The sequence below is a fragment of the Lampris incognitus genome, chromosome 10, assembly GCF_029633865.1.
Source record: "Lampris incognitus isolate fLamInc1 chromosome 10, fLamInc1.hap2, whole genome shotgun sequence".
In the NCBI taxonomy this organism is placed as follows: Eukaryota; Metazoa; Chordata; class Actinopteri; order Lampriformes; family Lampridae; genus Lampris; species Lampris incognitus.
This window is the reverse complement of record NC_079220.1, coordinates 57,975,406-57,998,587: the sequence shown is the minus strand read 5'-3', so window position 1 is coordinate 57,998,587 and position 23,182 is coordinate 57,975,406. Positions and strand designations below refer to the sequence as shown.

The following is a 23,182-nucleotide window of genomic DNA, read 5'->3' as shown; positions in this document are numbered from 1 at the left end:
TCAAACCCACCTGCGCGCCTCACTGATATGTCATTGTGTGTGTGTGTGTGTGTGTGTGTGTGTGTGTGGGGAAAAAAGGCTTTGTATTACACAGTTATTAAACGGTGAACCTTTTACTGCATCTGCCACACTGTGTTGGTGAGAATATGAGCAGCGTGAGTTCGAACTCTGACCTCACGTGACCCCCTTTACTCTGCATGCCGTCACACCCGATAGCTTTTGTAAGGCTCCACTGCAAGTGCAATACAGAGGGACACTCCAACTTTAAAAAAGGTAAAATAAAGAAATAGCAGAGCAGTGCCGTCTCGTGAGCTAAGAATGACCAGGGCATGTTGTTCAGCACTAGCAAGCCCTTCACCAGCGAACACTAGAGGGCAGAACACAAAGTTCAAGGAGAAATTAAGAAGGGGGGGGCGGTTTGCAAAATTGATAAGATTTGATGTGGACTTGATAGGACGAGGGTACTGTTATGTACATCTCCGGCCCATGAGAGATGATCAAATGCCCCGGTATGTTCTTAGTCAGATGACGGCGGCTGCAGACCCACACCTCTGAGCATGCATCATGCGTGCTGCAGGAGGCTCACATTGGTTCTGGTGACACAGCACCCATATACAGCAGTCAGGAAATGCACGTGTGCATAAAACTTTCCAAAATAAAACCAAAAGCACAAAAATGAATACAGAAAACAAGAGCAGACCAATGATGACATCAAAAGGCTGTTGTAGAAATATCGGCTTGAGAGGGGAGGGGGCTCAGCGTGGGACCCGGAAGCTTTTAGAATGATTTAGCTCTCCACCAAGGACCAGGTGTCGGCTTGGGTTCGTTTGTTAGATCTTTCTTTTTTGTAAATTTTGTTTGTTTGTTGGGGGTAATGTCTCTTTCTCTTTCTTTTAGTAGGGAGTGAAGCGACTGTACCCTCCTCTGTATAGGCTAGCCTGCAACATCAAAGATGGAAAAGTACCAATCAGTATTCAGGTGACAGCTTACTTGTTGGTTTCTGTTTCTCCACAAATTTCCTTCCGTTTTCGTGCACTTGCCTTACAAGGATGAACGTCGGCGTGGCCGAGAAAATATTCACGGAAACAACTTTTATGTTCAGATACTTGAGCTAATAATTCACTTTTGTTTGCTCAAAATTGCACATTCTGCAAGTGTGTGTTGGGACCGGGGTTCAGACGGCGTGTTTCGGGGTGCTGGTGGATTTGGAACTTGGTGGTGAAAGGTGGAGTGAATGTTGAATATTTTTAGCTTTTTTTCTTTTGGCTACAGCGGGGCAGGAGGGGGGGGGTCAACATATCTCTGTTGCCTCGACTAAAGCGTAGCAACGTGGGACCTGCCCTGATGCGATTTCTTGAGGGAATTACATTAACCAATAAAGTGAAAGAAAAAACAACTTGCTTAGCTCACCAACTTGCTCAGTGTGGGAAAACGCTCCTGCAGGAAAACGCTGCTCAGGCTGCAACAACACCACACTCTCTACCAGGCTGCAACAATACCACACTCTCTACCAGTCTGCAACAACACCACACTCTCTACCAGGCTGCAACAATACCACACTCTCTACCAGTCTGCAACAACACCACACTCTCTACCAGGCTGCAACAATACCACACTCTCTACCAGTCTGCAACAATACCACACACTCTACCAGGCTGCAACAATACCACACACTCTACCAGTCTGCAACAATACCACACTCTCTACCAGGCTGCAACAACACCACACTCTCTACCAGGCTGCAACAATACCACACACTCTACCAGTCTGCAACAATACCACACTCTCTACCAGGCTGCAACAATACCACACACTCTACCAGGCTGCAACAATACCACACTCTCTACCAGGCTGCAACAATACCACACACTCTACCAGGCTGCAACAATACCACACTCTCTACCAGGCTGCAACAATACCACACTCTCTACCAGGCTGCAACAATACCACACTCTCTACCAGTCTGCAACAATACCACACTCTCTACCAGGCTGCAACAATACCACACTCTCTACCAGGCTGCAACAACACCACAATCTCTACAAGGCTGCAACAATACCACACTCTCTACCAGGCTGCAACAATACCACACTCTCTACCAGGCTGCAACAATACCACACACTCTACCAGGCTGCAACAATACCACACTCTCTACCAGGCTGCAACAATACCACACACTCTACCAGGCTGCAACAATACCACACATTCTACCAGTCTGCAACAATACCACACTCTCTACCAGGCTGCAACAACACCACACTCTCTACCAGGCTGCAACAATACCACACTCTCTACCAGGCTGCAACAATACCACACACTCTACCAGGCTGCAACAATACCACACATTCTACCAGTCTGCAACAATACCACACATTCTGCCAAAGCGAAGTAAGTTCAAAGGGACTAAATCATAATTCCATTTCAAGTCCAATGGAGGTGCCCACGCCCTTCTGGAGAGGTGTATACCACCCCGGGGTATAACTCCCTCCATTCTGTGCCATGCTCAGGTTATCTGGGGCAACACACACACACACACACACACACACACACACACACACACACACACACACACACACACAGAGCATTCATGAGCAGGGCCTATACATGCACACCTGCAGGCCAATTTAACACGCAACACATACACATTCATACACTCACACACACACACACACACACTCTACATGCATGCACACACACACACACACACACACACACACACCACAGTCATGCTCCTTCCCTCATCTCGTTTTCCACTGACTCTGCTGCTATTTGGAATTTGCACAAACACCGAAGGCAAAGTCCAAGACCTTCAAAGCTAATTTCCCCTAATTTCGGTGGGAACCCTGGTTTGTACAAAACTTTCCTCCGTATGAAACACGTTTGTATGCTGTAAAGGGGCAAAGAGAATTTTACGCAACCTCAGAGGAACTAATTATTGGGTATCTTTTAAATGCACAAATAAACAAATAAATAAATAAATAAATAAGAAAACCAGTCCTCTCTACATTACTGCTATTAACGCAAACGCAGTTGAAGAGTCAGGAATCACGCCGATCTTCCTCCTCGACTCACGAGTCTATCTGGTATAGGCTTCTGCATGGCAGGTGTCCCGGTATGCACACCGCTGGTCCACCACCAGACCCCTGTTACCCCCACCAGCACACCCCTCTCTGTCTGTCGGCCCCCTCGGCTCCCAACACACACGTCATAAGCTCCCACATTTTAGGGGCCCAAGTCCTGTCTGTATCGTAATGGGGAGAACTACAGTGGTGGAGAAAGGGAAGGAAATTTGGAAGAAAAGAATAATAATAATAATAATAATAATAATAGAAAAAGTTCAAGCACAGTTTTTTTTAAGTAAATGAAGAGGGAAAAAATGTCTTAATTAATGAAAGCTTTTAGCTAGCAGCTGCACCGGGGCACTGTACGCCGTTTTGAAAAATCTGTTTATTTATTTATTTTCTGTAACGCTGTCGAAAAATTGCATGCATGCCGGAACGGTAGATTTGAGTCATTTCTCAGGCAGAGAGCACTCGTCCGATCAACCTTGTGGGTAGAAGCGGAGGGCAAAACAAAAAGCTTCCTTCCGGCACCGCGCTCTCAGTCGTGTCCCACGGCACACTGCTGCATGCGTGTGATGGTCGTTAATCTTTACATTAAGTCTGAGCCCAGTCCCGGTCCCTCAACATACAGCGAACCACAGAGAAACCACCTCTCCGCTTCTTCATTTCTCTTTTCTTTTTTTAAAGATGCTTTTATTTATTTTATATATATATATATATATATATACATATACATATATATGTGTAGATATATATCTTTTCATCTTTGATGTTACAGTAGCTGCAAAAGCTAGCTAAAAACAGACATTAACTATTCAATTTCATCCCTTCAAGTTTGGTTTGAATTGAATGAAAAAAATAAAAGAAATGAAAATGAGCCAACTCGATAGTGAGCTGGGTGTGGAAACAACAGAACATTTGGGGGAAATGGAGCGGCGACGTGAGACGGACAGCTTGTATAAAAAACAAAGTTGCGGTGAGCGTTCATTCTGTTTTTAGGTGGAACCTGGGTCAAATTGGTGCTGCATGAGGTGACTTGGTGTGGCATACATATAACACCACATAGCTCCATTGCACAGGATGCCCGAGCCAATGTCTGCATGCAAAAAGGGGGAGGGGGTTAAAAGGTGTTCGGCTCCGTTAGGCTGTGCGGGATGGCATGGCAGAAGAGAGAAAAGTCCAAATAAATCAAACACATGAATAAAAACCAGTGAGCGCTGTGATCTCTGGTCTTTATTCTGGAGTGCTCTGGAAGCCGCTGTGTCGTGTGCCTGCTCGGCTTTCATCTCAATGTTGTCATGACGATGCGGGTAAAGCGGGGCGGAGGTCCGGGGGACTTACCATAGTGCCCACGCTGTACGTGGCGGCGGGGCCGATCGTGTGGTGGTAAGGGTCTGCCGTTGCATAGACTCTGCCGTAGCTGCAAGGGGGGGGGTGTACCAAAAACATGGTCATTGATCTATCATTGACTAAAAGAGGGGAGAACAGTTATGCCCGTTTGTTTAATGCTCAACCCCTGCAGTCAAACTCTTTCAAGTCTCCCAACACAATCAATGACCCCGCTCCTCTCCCTCCTGGGCTCTGCTCATTATACACGGTGGCAGGAAAAAACCAGCGAGTTCAAAGGTTGGCGAATTACACCAGCCTCGTCGTTGTCATCTTGATTAGGTGGAAGGAATAGGTAATGAGAGGGGGAGAGAGGGAGGGGCGGCCGAGGAGTAGGAGGGAGACAGAAACAGATACAAAGCGATGGAAAGAAAGAAAGAAAGAGGTACAAAACTGAATGAGGGCGAGCGAGTCTGGGATTGGACGTCTCGGTCGGGGCTCTCTGGTCTCCGTGTGCTCTCTCACCCTGTTCTTGTTTACCCAGGCTGCACGGCGAGCTCACACCCCTGTCTTTTCATTGTTGCTGGTTTGGAACTAATCCTTCCAATTTCCTCCTGCGACAGGACAAGATGTGTCGGCCATATTTATTTATTTATTTGACTTCATATATTCCTCTATTTACTTTCTCTCTCTCTCTCTCTCTCTCTCGCTCTCTTTTTGTTGTTCAATGCTCGCTTGCAAATGAGGGTCTGCACGGAGCAGATAAGGCACACCCAGCCAAGGACTGAGGGCAACCAAATCAACCAGGAATACAAAAAAAAGAAAAAGTGGAGAGTGGGGAGGAATTCTCCTGGAGGAGAAAGAGAGACATACAGCACGCATGCCTACTGCCGGAGCTACGCTGAGTTACATAAGATCTAAATATGGCTCGTCCCACTTAAGTCCGGCAGGCACCCAAGGTCGGTGCGCGGGACGTAAAATCGGGAAAGGCTGCCTCGGCTCCTTGGGGAGGAGGCCTGTGCCATGAGATGGTCAGGGGAGCTCTCCGTGGACCTCTTATCTTCAGCGAGCACCAAACCCCAGAGGCCCCTCACAGGCTAATATATCTACAAAATGGCTCTCACCAGAGTGGCATTGCTGACAACCGGCGGGTCAAACCGCCCGATGCAATGTCACAGGGCTTCGACGGAGCTGACTGAAGGCCGGCTGGGTCTCTTATAACACGGGCGGTTCCTCCCAGGGCCACTTTGATAGATCAGGCTACCGATATGAAATCAGCCGTATGCTTGGTCTTTTTACAGAGCTTCCGTGATGCAGGCCTGTGAGCGAGCGCCAGAGGCTTTTCAGATAATGAACGTTTCATATTTTACGGGGGTTTCACAAGCCTTCTAAAATCCCGCTGACCTCTTTCCATGATTGGTTGATTGCTCTGGCGGTTAAGTCTGATAAGGTATTGCTGAGACAATACCTTATGAAACCCCTATTGATCCGATGGGCAGGGCCATTTATTCAAAGGGTAACAAACGGACCAAGGAGGGAGGGAAAACAAAAGCAAAACAAACAACTCGGGAGCAAATTACATTAAATCTCAGGGAAAAACATAGGCAGGTGAAACAGGAATTAAATCACTCCCAGGGGCCGGGGGGGGGGGGGGAGGTGCTGTCCAATTTCTGCTCTCGCCGAGCACGGCTGCTCATAATTCGAGTCGCAGCAAGGCCTGATAAATCTTACATTATCGATATGATCTTCAAGCTCTCAGGCAGGGTGTACGTTATCACAAGTGACACGCTCAATCCTTTCCAGATTAGATTCCCAAACCCGGCCCACATCCTGGCTGACAGCGGCTTTGAGGGGCCGAATGAATCAGCCATGCCTTCTTCCAACGGAGCACACCTGAACCGGAATGGCATCGCTCAGAAGTGATGGAGTCCCTGCCTGCTCATCTCTCCTCAGCTCTCTCTCTCTCTCTCTCTCTCTCTCTCTCTCTCTCTCTCTCTCTCTCTCTCTCTCTCTCTCTCTCTCTCTCTCTCTCATTCTTCCTGTCTCTCCCTTCCACAGACCCGAGGCCATTCATAAATACCATTGATATACCCACTCTCCCATCACAGGCACAGAGTGGTGGATAGATCGCCTCTTCTTTTTTCATCTTGCCCAACAAGGTTACTTTTTTGTGTTCTTTAGCTTGGAGCTAGACTGTGGGTCTCCTAATAGACAGCATAATTGGAGGCAGAGTAGTGAAGTGGACTATATTTTTAAAGTTTTGGTGAGGCCGATTCCATTTATCAAGTCAAGTCCATGTCTATAGCCGGGCCGCGGATCCATTGTTGTTTTTATTTGGAGTTAAATTGTAATGACCTCAGACTGCTGTGTTTGGATGCCATTGCATTAAGGATGCACCGATACTGGTATTGTATATTGGGTTGATATTGGGCTGAAATGCAGCACCTGTATCAGAGATTTTACTCAACTCTAAAATCCATGATTTATGGATGTCATAAATAAAATGTCATAAATAAAAGCCAAGTGGCTTGATTTACTGCATTTTCGGCACATGGAAACCCATATTCTTAATGGTGGAGAAAAACTGATCCTATTAAATATTTTGCCCATTGACCCAAAACTAATGGTCTAAGTCTGCACTGTTCAGCAAGAGTAATGGATCGAATCAGTACTCAGTATCGACCAGTACTTCAAGATTCCTACTTGGAAGCGGTATCAGCAGTGAAAAAGTGAAATCAGTGGATCCCTGCGTTGCATGAGGATTTCAACACTGACTTGGGATATTTAGTGCAGACATTTAGTGCAGACATTATTGGTGCGAAATGCGACACTTTCAAGAGTCTATCTAAAAGGAGATGTATTTATGTAATGGATAATGATGGCATAATGAAGATGACTGCATTATGGGGACTCACCTGTCACTGTAGGCAGCAGTGGTGGTGGGCTGGGCATATCTGTATGCTGCATAGCCACCCTATGAAAATACCACAGAGTTAATCAATGACCGTGCTCGTCTTGTCCTGTGTCTTATTGGGAAAAGGTTAAGCATTAGAGAAACAAGGGCACAACATTATAAAGCACAGCCTTTAATAGGCTCTGTAGTTTTGACTGTCCACAACACATGGAGTTACTGATGCAACTAGCTGCAGGAGCCCTGGCTGACAGCCAGAGGGTGCTGTCTAGTCTAGACAGCAGCAGCAATAGAAAATGAGCGATGTTCAGAGGGACTAAATACTTTGGGAAGCTTTGCTATTGCCAGACTAGAGTGCCATCCCATTGGCAGGTGTGGCGTAACAGACCACGAGGGAAAACTCTCCAAATTCTGTCCATTTCCAGACTGTGAAAGCTCTCCTGCTACATTATTGAAGAGCGCTATTTTTCCTTTACACAGCTGCCTTGCCCAACAGAGGAAGTGTGAGGAGGCGGAATACGGCTGGACTGTTGGGGAATCAGGCCCGGAGTATTCATTTGCCAGGACGGGGAAGGAATTAAGGACCTCATTGTGGAGTGGTGCTATTACTCTTTGAAAAATGAAGCTGTTCTCCCACTGTTTTTCTATTAGTGCCAGCGGAGTGGGTACCCATCTGCATCCTCACGGTGGAAAGGTGGCTTTTAATAATGCATGTTTTCATTTATTTTTTAAACTCAGCAGTGAAGATGTTCTGAACGACATCGCTCGACCGCAGCCATGGCTGCACGAGAAATCAGGTCAGGAGATCGTGCTGTTCGAGCCACTGCCTGTTCCCCCTCATGTGTTCCACAGGGACAGGAAGTCACAGAACTTGAGGCAGATGACTTCCTGTGGGACGGCCATACCTTGGGACTGTGCTGATTGTGGCAACAGCCTGAACAAACACAGGCCAATAAATCACTCTCCCACATTGTCAAATCCTGCACACAACAGTGCAGCACATTTGTTATGTTGTCGTCTGTGTGCGTATATTTTTGCACTTGTGTGCCTGCACACACATACATGTCCGTCTGTATTTGTGTTACACATGCTTGCATGTGGGCGTGGGTGTGTGCTTGTGAAGGCACAAGTTCATGTACGTATATACTACATATGTGCTTTCTATCACCTCATACAGGGTATCTGGCCCACATACCGGCACACCGGTGTGCACGAACGCCTTCCTCACTGTTCTGTGTGCTCCGCAGGGTTGAGTACCAAAACTCAATATCACAATGGCACCGCTTCCTGTACAACATATTCCTACCTGACTGAAACGCGTTCAAAATACAACACCTAAGCTGCAGACTGAAATAGCCACTTAATGTTTTCCACTGGCCAAAACAAAAGCTGCAAGTGCTCACCTCTGACCCCCATCGTACACCCTCATTTCACATTCAGTTGCTTTGTCAACGGTGAGTGACGGCAGCAAGTTAATCTGTTAAACTGGGCCAAAATGCCAAAGGCAGAACGGGCAACAATGTCACTGTATTTTACCCCAAACGTTTCCAACAATGGGCTGTGCAGCCAGTGATGTTCTATATTTACTTACCATACATATAACTTAGTTATCATTCATACATTTAACTTAGTTATCATACATACATTTAACTTAGTTATCATACACACATATAACCTAGTTATCATGCATACATATAACCTAGTTATCATACAAACATTTAACTTAGTTATCATGCACACATATAACTTAGTTATCACGCATACATATAACCTAGTTATCATGCACACATATAACTTAGTTATCATGCATACATATAACCTAGTTATCATACACACATTTAACTTAGTTATCATTCATACATTTAACTTAGTTATCATACAAACATTTAACTTAGTTATCATGCACACACATAACTTAGTTATCATGCATACATATAACCTAGTTATCATACATACATTTAACTTAGTTATCATGCATACATATAACCTAGTTATCATACATACATTTAACTTAGTTATCGTGCATACATATAACTTAGTTATCATACACACATATAACTTAGTTATCATACACACATATAAGTTAGTTATCATACATACATTTAACTTAGTTATCATTCATACATTTAACTTAGTTATCATACAAACATTTAACTTAGTTATCATGCACACATATAACCTAGTTATCACGCATACATATAACCTAGTTATCATGCACACATATAACTTAGTCATCATGCATACATATAACCTAGTTATCATACACACATTTAACTTAGTTATCATGCATACATATAACCTAGTTATCATACATACATTTAACTTAGTTATCATACATACATATAACCTAGTTATCATACATACATTTAACCTAGTTATCATACATACATTTAACTTAAGTGATCACACATACATATAACCTAGTTATCATACATACATATAACCTAGTTATCATACATACATTTAACTTAGTTATACATACATATAACTTAGTTATCATACATACATTTAACTTAGTTATCATACATACATTTAACTAAGTTATCATACATATATTTAACTTAGTTATCATACATACATATAACCTAGTTATCATACATACATTTAACTTAGTGATAATACATACATATAACCTAGTTATCATACATACATATAACCTAGTTATCATACATACATTTAACTAAGTTATCATACATACATTTAACTAAGTTATCATACATACATATAACCTAGTTATCATACATACATATAACCTAGTTATCATACATACATTTAACTAAGTTATCATACATACATTTAACTAAGTTATCATACATATATTTAACTAAGTTATCATATATACATTTAACTAAGTTATCATACATATATTTAACTTAGTTATCATACATACATATAACCTAGTTATCATACATACATATAACCTAGTTATCATACATACATTTAACTAAGTTATCATACATACATTTAACTAAGTTATCATACATACATTTAACTAAGTTATCATACATACATTTAACTAAGTTATCATACATATATTTAACTTAGTTATCATACATACATTTAACTAAGTTATCATACATACATTTAACTAAGTTATCATACATATATTTAACTTAGTGATCATACATACATATAACCTAGTTATCATGCATACATATAACCTAGTTATCATACATACATTTAACTTAGTTATCATACATACATTTAACTAAGTTATCATACATACATTTAACTAAGTTATCATACATACATTTAACTTAGTTATCATACATACATATAACTTAGTTAAAACGAGTTAATGTTGGTAAATTTCTTTGCCTTTGTAATAGGAGAGACATTCTTTTGTCATTATTTGCTCTTTATTTAAAGAGGGTACTGGTTTAAGCACCACTTTAAAAGCATGGTTTTAGCACAGGAAAAACATAATCATATAAGTGACACCCATCCCTAGTGATCAGTATAGTTATTTCCATCCCTAGTGATCAGTATACTGATGTCCATCCCTACTGATTAGTATAGTTATGTCCTTCTCTAGTGATCAGTATAGTTATGTCCATCCCTAGTGATCAGCATAGTTATGTCCATCCCTAGTGATCAGTATACTGATGTCCATCCCTACTGATTAGTATAGTTATGTCCTTCTCTAGTGATCAGTATACTGATGTCCATCCCTAGTGATCAGTACAGTTATGTCCATCCCTACTGATCAGTATAGTTATGTCCATCCGTAGTGATCAGTATAGTTATGTCCATCCCTAATGATCAGTATAGTTATGTCCATCCCTACTGATCAGTATAGTTATGTCCATCCCTAGTGATCAGTATACTGATGTCCATCCCTACTGATTAGTATAGTTATGTCCTTCTCTAGTGATCAGTATACTGATGTCCATCCCTAGTGATCAGTATAGTTATGTCCATCCCTAGTGATCAGTATAGTTATGTCCATCCCTACTGATCAGTATAGTTATGTCCATCCCTAGTGATCAGTATACTGATGTCCATCCCTACTGATTAGTATAGTTATGTCCTTCTCTAGTGATCAGTATACTGATGTCCATCCCTAGTGATCAGTATAGTTATGTCCATCCCTAATGATCAGTACAGTTATGTCCATCCCTACTGATCAGTATAGTTATGTCCATCCCTAGTGATCAGTATACTGATGACATAAAGCGGGATGTCATCTATGCTTTTGTGTACGTGCAATCAGTCCTGATGAGTAATGTAGTGGACTGAAGCAATAAAGTCCTCACTGTGTACGATACTGATGGAGAAATTGATGTTCTCCTGCTCGTTCTTTCCCACAGAGCCCGCATGTACCACAATGCATTGCGTGTAAACCTCTGTACTGTCCTCCACAAAGTACTTTGCGCTAGTGTTGCGTGACGGGGTTTACACTGTCGGAAACGTAGCTTAGTCAAGAGAATGAGGATGTGTCTTTTGAGCAGCATGTTTAGAGCAGATCTGAGTATCAGAAACCCCGCTAGGCTGTAGGTTTTCTGGCTGCCAACTGACATCATGATACGTCACTTGGCGGACAGAAAAAAAACTGTTCCACCGCTGCTCCCGAGATGTAGAAACGATGGTGAACAAACTGCAGGTGTTTTTCATGTGTTATCCCTGTTGCAGATAGACAGAGAGAAGATACAAATTGGGGAATTTTCCCTTTAATATTAATCTGGATTTAACTCCCACTCGATTCTTGTACTGGTTTGACTAGTTTCAGCAGGACAGTAAAGTGTTTCAGGACACACAACAAGGCAGTGTCCACTGAGTGACTGTAGAGGACAGAGAAAGCTGAGGGACTTGTATCTCCCAGTCACAGCAGACCCTCCGGCTCACTCAGCCAGTCTGAAACAGTACAGTGTCCAATACCAAAACTAATGACAGGGAAGCACCGGGGAACGCACTTGATGGGTTGAGTGATGGTCTGACCTGGCCAGCCTTGGTCAGGGGACACCAAGCTGCGGAGCTAAGCTGACTGGAGGTGGCTCGACAGAGCGCAAGAGTCAAACAATAACACTGAAAAAGCAGCCTCACTCTCCTCTGTGCACTTTGTGGCATTGGGCGTCCCTACAGTAAAAGCCGGTGAAATGCAGTCCTGCCCTGGGTGGCTGGCGTACGAGTCCTGGTATCACAGGGGTGAGGAATTCAGTTTCCCTGACCAGACATGGCTTCTCTGTTTGCATGCAGGCTGGGTGAAAGTGAGAGGCAGCTGCCTTCGCTGCCGGGCCTGCTGTCATCTCACTATCTCGGCAGTTGGGAGTAGTAGAAAAAAAAGAAAGAAAAAAACCCCACACCAGCCACAGATTCAAAGCGACAAATTACAGCCCCCCTCCCTCCCTCCCCGATGTTTGGACTGATGTCAAAGTGGAGCAGCGTGGTAATTTCAGTATTATCTCCATGGTGTCCTGCTTTTTCTCCCGTCAAGGGCAGCATGCAGCAGGGCCCGTCCCTAATGCGACCCCGTCTGCATGGACAGTTCCAGAGGGACGGCTAATCCCTTTATCTGCTGCCGCTTCCCTTATCTACCGTATGGTGATGGCCGGGAGGCACGGGCCCCGCTCAGGTCCCTGCACAGCCCCCTGGGGCAGGCAGGGATATCCCAGCCAAACCCAGTGAGTACACTCTTATGCAAACACACACACACACCACACACACACACCACACACACAGACACACAAACACACACACACACACACACACACACAGACACACACAAAGCAGAGAGGGAAGAGGTACTGTAGCGGGAGAAAGGGGAGAGCTGCATGAGATGAGGCACCTCAAAAACCCAGACAAATTTGAAGGAAGAGACGACCTCACTTGACACGGGACACTAAGCCCGGATCTGCCTGTTTGCCAAAGTCTGAGATCATAGCAGAGAGATAGAGAGAGAGAGAGCGAGAGAAGGGAGGAGCTGAGGGGGTTTTAAATTTTGTTGTCGGGTTTCCTGGCACAGCAGACAGAGGCCTAATTGACGCCGTCCTGGCAGCAGAATTGGGGGAATGCTGGGGGCTGTGGGGATCACGTTTTTGTCTCCAGGGCCGGGCTGTTTGTCTGCTTTACTTGTGTTTCGTCTGAGCATGCAAAGGAGAGAAGCCAACTGTACTTACATAGATCTCTGCACCATAGAAGCCATCTTGGTACACCACCCTGCAAGATGAGAGCAAAGGGAGACGAGCGTTAGTCGCCCCCGAATCTCTGCCTGGATGTTGCTGTTGTTTTCTTGATATTTCATCTTTAGACCGGACCAAGTCAACCGAATAGTTGGAGGCGGAAACCAGAGAGTGGTGGAAGTGGGCTGGGGCGAGGCTACGGGGTCAGATCTCAGCAGTTTCAGTGCTCCACAAATAATGAATGACATTAAGGCAGATGGGGGAGGGGGCAGCAGGGAAGAGACGCAACTGTTTCGCAATCCCCGGCCAATTTTCTGCTCTGGTAAAATTGTTTGTCTTTCCAGTTGCTGCAGCATTGTCAGGAGGCTTCCAGGGGAACCGGTGGGGGAAAGCCGGGGGTTTGGTGTAAAAGGGAGAGGAATGGTAAGGGGGGTTGGGGAACGCTGTCACGTGACACCACTATATAAATCAACCAGCTGCTGTCACGAGCGAGGCACCACAGAGCGAGAGGGAGGGGCCCTGGACTTTGGGATTCTGGAACCAGCCTCACCGCCAAGTCCCTCTCTCTGCAGCGAGACAGATCCTGATCTAATCACAGATAGACAGCGACGCTGGGCGCGTGGCCTGCCACCATCAGACCTCTCCCACGGCCACACGGACCAACGCTGATAAGAAACAAGGCAGACGCAGGGCAGCACAAAGCCACGGGATCAGCGCAGGGCCCCGTCACAGTCCAGTGAGAGCTGCCTAGTACTACACTATCTCCACTTGGTCTGTAGCTTCTCCCCCTGGCTTTGTTAGGTCCTCCTTTGTCAACAGACAACATATAGACACAAATATGGACACGCTTTAACAGCATGTACAAAGACAGGGAAGCGACTGCCAGTGTTGTGCAAACCCATGCGACGCATGTGCACACTCGCGTGTGAGCGTGCACGCCCACCCACGCACACTTCCCCACTTTCAGAGAGCTGCAAACAAACGAGACAAACACATGTACACACACACACACATGTGCAGATGCTAATATACACTGACATGATCATAAAGTAAATGTGTGGCGGCAGGAGAGTTGCCGTGGCTCATTGTTCCTCATGTAATCATGTTGGAGATTACACTCCTGACTTGGATACTCACGCTCCGTAAGCTGGGATGGGTGGTGGTGGAGGTGCTGTGCGGAATGTATTGTACACAGCCCGCCCCCGGCCTCGCAAGTGAGCGCCCCTGTAGGCCACCGTAGCCCCTGTGGCAGGGTAGGGAAACCCTGCTACTACAGAAAGGAAAAGAAGAAGAAAAAAACACAGAAAAGAAAACGACTTTTGAGAGAACATCCGCGACTTGGCATTGCTTACCTTATGACAGAATGCATTAGAGAGAAAGACGTGTGGCACTGCTTTCCCTATGACAGAATGCATTATGGAGAGACAAGGAAACAATAGATTTAATCTTTTCTAGGTGCGCCTCATCAAGCACTCTCCCCTTCCCCAGCTCACTGCTTTGTGCCGCACTCAGCAAGGATCCACATTTGCTGTACGCATCCTTTCCCAACGCCTGGCAAGGGGCAGCCTTGAAGCATAGGCAGGTAATGGATGCAATACCACTAGTTTCGCACCATGGCTTTTGCATAGTTTAGATCCAATGGGCTGGCAGGGAAGGGGGGGGGGCACATGAGGCGGTAAGCGGGAGGTAGAAGATGTTTCTAGGTGTTGTGTTGCAGGCAGGTGGGAGGTGAAGGTTGCTGTGCGGCCTCTCTGGATGTTCAGAACCTCCTTTGGGGGGAAGTGGAGCAGATGGACCGGACAACACGGGCCCCAGGCTCCACATGACCCCCATGTCAAAACCCGTCTGGGACCACCTTTAGCCAATCACACACCTCCATCTGTCCTCTGGCAGATGAAAATGGGGGGGGGGGTGTAGGGTGTGTGTGTGTGTTGGGGTAGGTTCAAAGGGCCGATGTGACAATACTACCAAATGCCAGCGGTCAGCGATTAGACAACGGACGACGTGCAGCAATCCTCATCTCCCCCTTAACCCTCAATCAGTCCTGTCGCTGTCTGATTACACGTGGTTGCAGTGAATACAAACCTACCCCGCCTCCTCCCCTCTCTCTCTCTAGCCCTACTGGTTATGATTAAGTTGGCCAACTCCGCTCCAGCTACTGCAACCCCCTCCCTTGCTCCCCTTCAGCCTCTGCTCCATCTCCTTCACCTGCTTCGTCGCAACACGGCTACCCCACCAATCCGGTTATACCTCATCCCCAGAAAAAGAAGAAAAAAAATTCTCTCATCTCCCAAGCTCTGATTTATTCATTACCATGACAAGTTTTGGGTGAATTCATCACAGACCACTTCAATTTCCCCACTCGGGGATCATGGCGTGACAGTGTGCAGCCATGCTCTTGTCTTGTATTGGGTGGATATGTGCTGTGCTGTGCTGTGGTGTGGTGTGGGGTCGGGGAGGAGGAGGAGGAGGAGGGGGGGGGGTATTGCCTTACAGGGGGAAACATACGCAGGTTAATAACAAGTATCCAACGTTTTTCAGATGAACCCTGCCGCCACAGCGGGGGGGAAGAGGACAGACCTTTTTTCCAGCATTACGGATCAACCAGACGGCCGTGCAGATCCACATAGCCGTAACCCTCGCAGGTGGACCAGACCGGTGAGCCCCCTAATGAACGGTGCACACGCCGGACCCACTGCCTCAATAAAGCTGACAGGGAGACAGATTAGTGGTGCTTTTAAAAACACAGAGAGCCGGGTTTAATGTCTTCTGCCATTAACATCACGCTCCATTAGTGGGTCTGCGCACATATTCAAACTCTGTGTGTCATTTGGCCGGGGAACGCCCCCCTATCTCCTCTGCGGCGGGGCAGGGCACTTTGTTTGCTGCTAATGTAGAGATAGCCTGCCTGGACTTGCAGGGTGCCCCCTTTATCGCCCCCAAGTGATTTATAACACTGACCTTGACATTCAAATTAGTCTTTTTTTGGGGGGAGCGTTGGGAGTAGGCTCAGTTGCTAAAGGGCAAAAACAATCCTCTCTGATGGGTCCTGAGGTGTTTTGTGTTTTGTTTTTTCTCCTTCCCCTGCCTTTACAGATCTGCTATCTCTGGGCCGCCAAAAGCCCACCAGTCCCTTCCTTTTTTGGAGCTCTGTATGCAATATGCACGCTTTGATGTATGTGAAGGTAAACTCATAATGAGTTGGCGACAGGCTACACTGCTTCCATAATAACCCATAAATCAAAGGCGCTGTCACACTTTGGTAAACGCGCGAAAAGCAACAAACGGCCACGGTGTATGGCAGCACAGGCTCGGTCTAGCCACCAAAGTCAAACACCTTTTCCAGGGAGGCGGGTTTGGGGGAAATATGAGTTATGTGCTGTGGGGCGGCGGGGTCACACGGCACCTCATATGTCATATGTGTCAACTTGAGAGAGGTTCAATACCCGCAGAGCCAGTTGGACCTTAGGTAATCCAGCTCTGTGCCAACGATGGGGTCGCAAACGGCACAATAAAGAAAGAGCTGGTTTTCCAAAGGTTGATCTCTCGAATACTCCCTGCACAAATACACAGGGCAATGAGCACTTAATCCAAGCACAGGGGACCAAAAACATCTTAATCTAATCAAGAGTCTGGAGCTTAATTATCCCCAGTTACATACACTCCAACGAGAGGATCTGTCTACATATATTAAAATGGCAATTAGCCTCTTCTTTTTTTTGTGTCATTTACACAGCTGTCAGCTTCTAACAAGAAAACCCCACCTCAGTCAGTGAAACTATGAACTGCTGAATGAAAAACTCCTCATCTCCCGCTGTCCCTCAGGATGAAGGAGAAGGTTTCTGTTGCGTTTTATATCTCCCTTTTGCGCTCTCTCTCTCTCTCTCTCTCTCTCTCTCTCTCTCTCTCTCTCTCTCTCTCTCTCTCTCTCTCTCTCTCTCTCTCTCTCTCTCTGTCAGCCCACAAAAGCTTGGCTAAATGGTGGTACTTGTAGATGTTCATGGTAGGGCCGGGCCATCATTCAATATTATCATTTATCGTCTTTTAGTGGTATTGTGTAGGGATTATATCTGGATATTGCCATGTTGTGATAGACACTTTTGTTGTCAGAATTCATGATAACATGAAATTACTACTTGAAATGTTGCACAAAATGAGGCCAAAAAACTTGAGCATTATTTGAAAACTAGCTTTAGTTTGATATTATACTTTACATTACCACACAGTTCAATGTGATTAACCTCAACTGGGTTCTTAAACGTTGTATTTTTGCATACGTATGCACATATTGTGAAATATATCAATTTTTCTTTTATTTAACTTAATGTTTATTTGATAGTGACAAATGCGGTATACATAGAGAACTGCACAATTATCCAGTGCAATGCATCACAGCATTTATAGCTACTGCTAATTTCCAATGCCCATCCTTAGATAACGTGCAAAATTCCCTATGACTATCATGATGAAAATATATTCCACGTGGCCCAGCAGACATGGAACCATGGTACTGAAAACATCCAAAATCCAAGATGCCCAGATAAGTCTGTGGTGTCAGATCTAGAAATACAATAGCCGAACTAAACAATCAATAATCAATTCAAGTTTTGAGTAGGCCACTAACACACAGAACCCCCTCAAAATAAATAAATAAATAAACAATTCCAAGGCGAACCTGGACCGGGAGAGCAGCAAACACAGAGAATTAGAGGGGCCACCATACACCGCGGTCTCTGTCACCGACATGTTTTCTGCCAATCACTCCATTTGACTGGGAACACAATCACCTTGCACCCATTCTCTAGACCAGGGCCCCTCCCCATGTGCTCCCCCAACCCACCCTCCTTCGACGGGGCTCCGGGGAGGCTCGGGTTGCAGATGGAAGCAGAAGACATGGGCCCGGGGCTGGCGCCTATCGCCTGTAACCCCCCTCCTTCCCCCCACCACACTCACACCCTACCACCGACTCTCCCTCCATCTTTCTCCCTATCAGTAGGAGGAGCCGGTCTACCCTGCGAGAGGTTAAGAGTGGGGAGCCAGCGTGAGGCTCTCATCCGTCATTCTCCTGAATGGGTTTTGAGGACAATAAACCTGTAGCGCCAGGACGAATGGAGACGGAGTGTGCTGTCACCGCGCCAGGATTTATGGCTCCCAATTTCACTGATCTCCCGTGCAGAAATGAGGGCTGATAAACAGTGATTAATCGCCTTTACATCCCATTTTACTCCTGCCTAAAGTGTATTAACTGTAGCTATGACGATTTTTGGAAAACATCTGTGAACTCGGTGCAACTTGATCCGTTTCATTCAGGGCAGGAACACGAGAAAGGAATCACGTTCCAAGGCGCGGTCAGCTGTTGTTTTTTTTGTACAAAGGCTAAAATGCCCATTTGGCTCCTCTTAAGGCATTTTTGTATTGAAAATGTATCTCTTATTTATCTTTCTCATCTACCCAGCTGGCAAGCATATGTTGTCGTTTAGGCTTGGCAAACTTCAGTGTCGTGTCAAGACGACTTGAAAAATTAGCAGCCAATAAATCACCCTACCCCTCCTGCTTCCCCTGCCTGGAGTGGTGGACCACACTCCCTCTGATTTATGGGATGATTTGGAAAGTGAGTGTGTGTGTGTGTGTGTGTGTGTGGGGGGGGGTTATGCATGACAAAGAGAAAGTGTGCGAGACAGGGGGTATGTATTAGTATCTGTGTTCTACATACGAATTGGACTTGTATGTGTTGGAATGAACTGGCCTGATGGAACAGCAGTGGTGTTGTGGGTGTGTATGAGATACGACTCTGCAAATGTGTATTAATTCAAAATCAGAATGGATTTCAATTTTGGGCCAAATGTGGCTGAATGCGGCATGATGTGAATAGTCGTGAGGGCATGTATGTGCACTGGAAGGTGTGTGTGTGTGTGTGATTGCCGGGGGAAGACATCTAAACTGAGGGAGTTTTTGAGGGGGTGGTGGTATGGGTTGGGGGGTGGGAGAGGTTGCATGGAGAGGGGTAGGGGGTTGCAGGGGCTGGAGACAAAATAAAAATGATAGATGATTGCTTTCTGTCATGGACAGTTATTTAGAGGTTCGCCGTAAAGCTGTCCGGGGAATGAACAGATTTTAGTCTAATGAGCAGAAAGGAAAGCCGTTAAAGTGGCGCGATGTGCTCAGCACTTCTTCCAAATGAAATAGTACCGTTTCCCCCTCATTAAAATGCAAAGGGTTCATATAACATACAGCAATAAAGCTGGCATGTCGAGGCAGCGGGAGATAGGGGAAAACCCCGCTGAACTCATCTCGTTCTTCTATTGCCACGGACCAGAAGGAGTAGCCGGGCCCGTCGACAGGGTGGATGCCAGCAATATCGCTTGCTCGATCTCCCGTATTCGGTTGGCTCTGTAAAAGTCAATCTGCTGCACTTGGCAAATCCATCCACAGCAGCAGCCTCCGCAATCTGATAACAGTTGCAGGGGCGCTTGCTCTTGAAATAGTGTTTTTCCCCCCCCTCCGCAGTTCTACAGTTGCACAGCACAAACAATGGCTCAAGCTCCTTCACCCACTCAGGGATGCTTGGATCATCCACTGCTTATCTGGGCCCAAGTTAGATTCACTTTGATTTAAGGGGAATTTCATGTTCAGTGGGTTCTGGATGAAGCCCCAACTGAAGAACCTGGGGGGCAGATTTGGATTGGCTCTGTCTGATAGTGGCTGCATGTAGGGTGCAGTGTTATGTGGTGGATGTGTTGAAGTCTGCCACAGCTAGCGCTAGAGAGCCACGTCTCTTACCAGCATACAGTTCAGGACCATAGACAGCTCCTACCACTGGGTTCAGCTTCCAGCCTGTGGATGAGAAGTCAGCACAACGGCTCCTTAAACATTTCAGTTAAAATCCAAACAGGACTGACAACGGAAACAACACACTATGCAGGAATAACCCAGTAACATACGAGTACAAAAGACACAGTTAACAGACTACTGACAGGTAAAGTAAAGCAGGGGCTTCTCTGCATCTCTGGTTTGCTTCCTTGCAACCGTGATGCCGTGCAAAACATATACAACAAACACTTCATGGGACACATTCATAAATCCCACTAGGCCAACACAGCATTTTGAATCATTTGAGTCGCAGGGATAAAAGCAATTAAACCTGAATACAGGGTGAATATTGAATGTCACGCTTTCTTTACCACGGCAAGGATACACACATATCACTCGATAATGCCCGTGTGATTTAAAGGGTTAACCTGAAATGGGAAAGCAGTGGTGTTTCTACGCGGCTCAACGACAACAGCAGCAGTTGTGACTCACCATTTGTGTAAGGGTTGGCCACTTTTTTATTTGTCATCACTCGTGCCGTTGCATTGTTGACCTGTTAAAACCGACAAAGCACAGTTCCTCATCCATAAAATGCCACAATATGCCAAAGGAATACAGATATATGACATACACACGCACGCTCACAGGCGCGCGCACACACACACACACACACACCAAACACACGTATGCACACACACACAGACATGCACATAAAGAGCTATGGGACTGGGCTTGAGGAGAATGAGGAGGCAATGGCCTTGAACCACCTTTACATGAATTTATTCATCATCTTAATTTTCTCTCAGATCATTCAATTACTGTAAAAATGAAGGAAGCACGCATCAATTACCTACAGATATGGAAGGACAAAAAACATCCAGCAACAAAAAAAAAAACCAAACCAGTCGTTGGTTGGATAAACAAATGGATTTGAGAATATAATAAACCAACAGAAAGTGCTTTGATTTTCTTCTACTGACTTGATGAGAATGACTGAGTAGGGCTCGGCTCTTTGTAAGCGAGACCAGGATTCGAGCAGGCAACGTTTAACGATGGTCACGGGGGGAGTGTGTGCGCAGGTCGTCTCGAACCCACAGGCTCTTGGGGGATGACAGCATGCATTCATTCTCTACTGTCAGGTAATGATGGACAACTGGCACGTCCGGGCCAACATGTATGGATACCGCCTTCTACTGAGTACATGTTACACGCATCATTATGCATGCATGAATCCAGGAACACACGCCCATGGCCACACATCTGCACACATCCACACACACACACACACACATATGTATAAATGCACACACTCATATAGCAGACACATGCTGGAGCGTCGGTTTATCGACTCGGGACGCGTAAGAGCAAACAAATGGGTGAGGTTTTCAAAGCAGGCAGGCAGGCAGGCAGGCAGGAAGGTAGAAAAAGAGGACAGAGGTAAGAAAAAGGAGAGCACCTCTATTTTGCGTCCCTCTACGATTGTACCGTTTAGTTTCTCCCGTGCACGATCGGCATCTGTGCTCGTTTCAAAAGTTACAAACCCAAAGCCCTGAGAGCACCATGTGAGCCGCCGGCAGAGAGGAGCAGGGAACGATGGACACACACACACACACACACACACACACACACACACACACACACACACACACACACACACAGGGAGAGAGAACAGGGCAGGGGAGGAGAGAAAGGAGTAGAGAAGTGAGAAGACAGGAGTAGGTGAGCAGTGGCAGCAGCAGAGTAGAGTTGTAAGCAGGCAGATTAATTAGAGGCAGTTAGTGAGGCGTCAGGAACCAGCAAACAGAGAGATCCAAGGAGGAGAGGATAACGATGACATGACCTCACACAGCAATGCTAACACAACCTGCCTGCTTTACCCAATTAGACTGCACAAAAACGCGGCACCACTGGCGGTGAGCATCAGAAAGCAATGGATGCATAACACTGTGCTGGCCGGAATAACAGCCATGTAATTATCCACACTATTTCAGCAGTGTCCTCGCACAAACAGCCTTCTACCTTTGCTGAGGACACGGAGGTGGAAGATATGCAAAGCACAGAGAGGCTATGGGAATTCTGTAAGGGATTGTTCCATTAATTTAACTGTTAACTGTACATGCCATTCACTGCACTCACTGCTTTTAACATCTACAGAGCATCTTGATGCACATCCTGTACACCCATCTGAGGATGCACCTTTGGAAAGCAGTGATTAATTCGGCAGGCGCCTCTGCAGAGACAAAATCCCCCAATATATGGAATGGGAGACGGAAATTTGAGTAAAGATATCTCCTCTTAAATCCCAAAACCAAAACACCCACCTCTCATTTCCATTCTCACCCCAACCCCCCCCCCCCTCCCCTGAGGGGTTTGTCACTTGCTTGAGTTATGGGGACTGGGAGACTGGACCTGAGCGCGAGCGTAAAGCCTTAAGATATGCTGGCCAAACAAGTCCCATTCCTTTGGTTTCTATATATACTTATGGAGGTATAGGCGGGGGGGGGGGGGGGGCGGCCCTGCCTGATAATTGCTTCAGAATGTAATACACGAGATGGTGAGAGATGGTGAGCAGGGTGATCTTGTATGCATACGCAGGATCTCCGGGCTCCTGTTCCTAGCATAAATAAGACGGGAATCGTCCTTGGGGAAAAAGAGATAAAGAAATATATTTGAAAAAAAAAAAGGAAAAAAGAATTGAGGGCAAAATTAATCCTTTGGACATTTCACCCGGCTATGGCTGCTGCTTCTGTCTTTTTTTTTTATCATGCACAAATAATTAGCTTACATGGGGGGAGTGCGGAGCCACCATTTTTCAAAGGAGACAAACATATTGAATGCAAATTGCCAAAGCTTCATAGAAAATAGATTGTTTATTAATGGCCTGGTAGGTTCATTATATGGCACGCAGGGTGCGGGAGAGAGAGGCATCATGGGTAATGGCTTTGTAGGGTACA

General features: G+C 45.8%; 1 protein-coding gene across 1 annotated transcript in view; it reads right to left on the bottom strand.

Moving 5' to 3' along the window:
- Nucleotides 1–893: 893 nt before the first annotated feature.
- Nucleotides 894–23,182, bottom strand: part of LOC130119890 (RNA binding protein fox-1 homolog 3-like) — a 26,982-nt gene continuing 4,693 nt past the window's right edge. Inside the window, exons 2-9 of the mRNA XM_056288481.1 lie at nt 21,685–21,777; nt 20,721–20,781; nt 20,199–20,252; nt 14,556–14,688; nt 13,416–13,455; nt 7,304–7,362; nt 4,404–4,482; nt 894–938 (exon numbers count right to left, since the gene is read on the bottom strand). Coding sequence (XP_056144456.1) covers nt 894–938; nt 4,404–4,482; nt 7,304–7,362; nt 13,416–13,455; nt 14,556–14,688; nt 20,199–20,252; nt 20,721–20,781; nt 21,685–21,777 — 564 coding nt within the window. The remainder of the gene's footprint in view (nt 939–4,403; nt 4,483–7,303; nt 7,363–13,415; nt 13,456–14,555; nt 14,689–20,198; nt 20,253–20,720; nt 20,782–21,684; nt 21,778–23,182) is intronic.